General features: G+C 48.0%; 1 protein-coding gene across 1 annotated transcript in view; it reads left to right on the forward strand.

Moving 5' to 3' along the window:
* Nucleotides 1-514: 514 nt before the first annotated feature.
* The window catches only part of vwf (von Willebrand factor), a 186,683-nt gene continuing 186,133 nt past the window's right edge, over nt 515-1,064 (forward strand). The window contains exon 1 of the mRNA XM_071415668.1: nt 515-663. Coding sequence (XP_071271769.1) covers nt 658-663 — 6 coding nt within the window. The 5' untranslated portion in view covers nt 515-657. The remainder of the gene's footprint in view (nt 664-1,064) is intronic.

The raw sequence follows: 1,064 nt of genomic DNA on the forward strand, positions 1-1,064 counted from the left end.
TCTCTTTCTCTCTAGCTCTCTCTCTGTCTGACTCTCACTCTCTTTCTTACTCCTTGTCCCCCTGTCTGTCTGTCTCACTGTCTCCCTCTCTTTCTCTCTCACTGTCTGCCTCACTGTCTCTCTCTCTCTGTCTCTCTCTCTCGTTCTCTCTAGCTCGCTCTGTCTGACTCACTCTCTCTCTCTCTCTCTTTCTCTCTCAATCAGTTTTTCTGTGTGACTCACCCCTCTGTAGTGTTATTGTGTTCTATACTGATTGGTGGTAGGGTAGCTGTGTGTGTGTTTTCTGCTCGAGATGTTTGGATTGGCAGGGATGTGCGTGCGTGGAATGTTTGGGTTGGCATTGGTGTGTGTGTGTGCAGACTAATCAGTTAGGTGGCTGATGGACGGGCACTTCCTTCAATTGTTACTTTGATGGAGATGGGAGGGGGACTAGTGGGGGGCACTGTGCCCGTAGAAGACACAACACAAACTTGGCTTCAGTGGGATTCCTCTGCTATATAACAGATCTCCCAGTGAGTGTATGTGTGAGAGAGAGAGTGGGACATCACCACATTAGAACACTGTGGATTACATGTATAGTTCTCACTGTCTGGACTTTACCTGTCGCTGTGAGAGAAGCTCTGGAAAGACTGAGCAGACACTGGATATTTATTAGTCATGGAGGTACAAGTCTTTGTCTGTCTGTCTGTCTGTCTGTCTGTCTGTCTGTCTGTCTGTCTGTCTGTCTGTCTGTCTGTCTGTCTGTCTGTCTGTCTGTCTGTCTGTCTGTCTGTCTGTCTGTCTGTCTGTCTGTCTGTCTGTCTGTCTGTCTGTCTGTCTGTCTGTCTGTCTGTCTGCGTACCAAATTCGAATTGCATTCACTGTACTGGCATTTTGGGAGGGTGACAGCAGGTAGCCCAGAGGTTAAAGAGGAGGGTGTACTACCGGAGAATCACCGGTTCAGAATCCATCTCCTGTTGTTTTGCCCTTTTAAAACAGACTGACTGATGATGATGATCTGTGTGTGTGTGTCTGTGTCTCTGTGTGTCTGTGTCTCTGTGTGTGTGTGTGTGTCTGTCTCTGTG

Source organism: Salvelinus alpinus, chromosome 9 (genome assembly GCF_045679555.1).
Source record: "Salvelinus alpinus chromosome 9, SLU_Salpinus.1, whole genome shotgun sequence".
Lineage (NCBI taxonomy): Eukaryota > Metazoa > Chordata > Actinopteri > Salmoniformes > Salmonidae > Salvelinus > Salvelinus alpinus.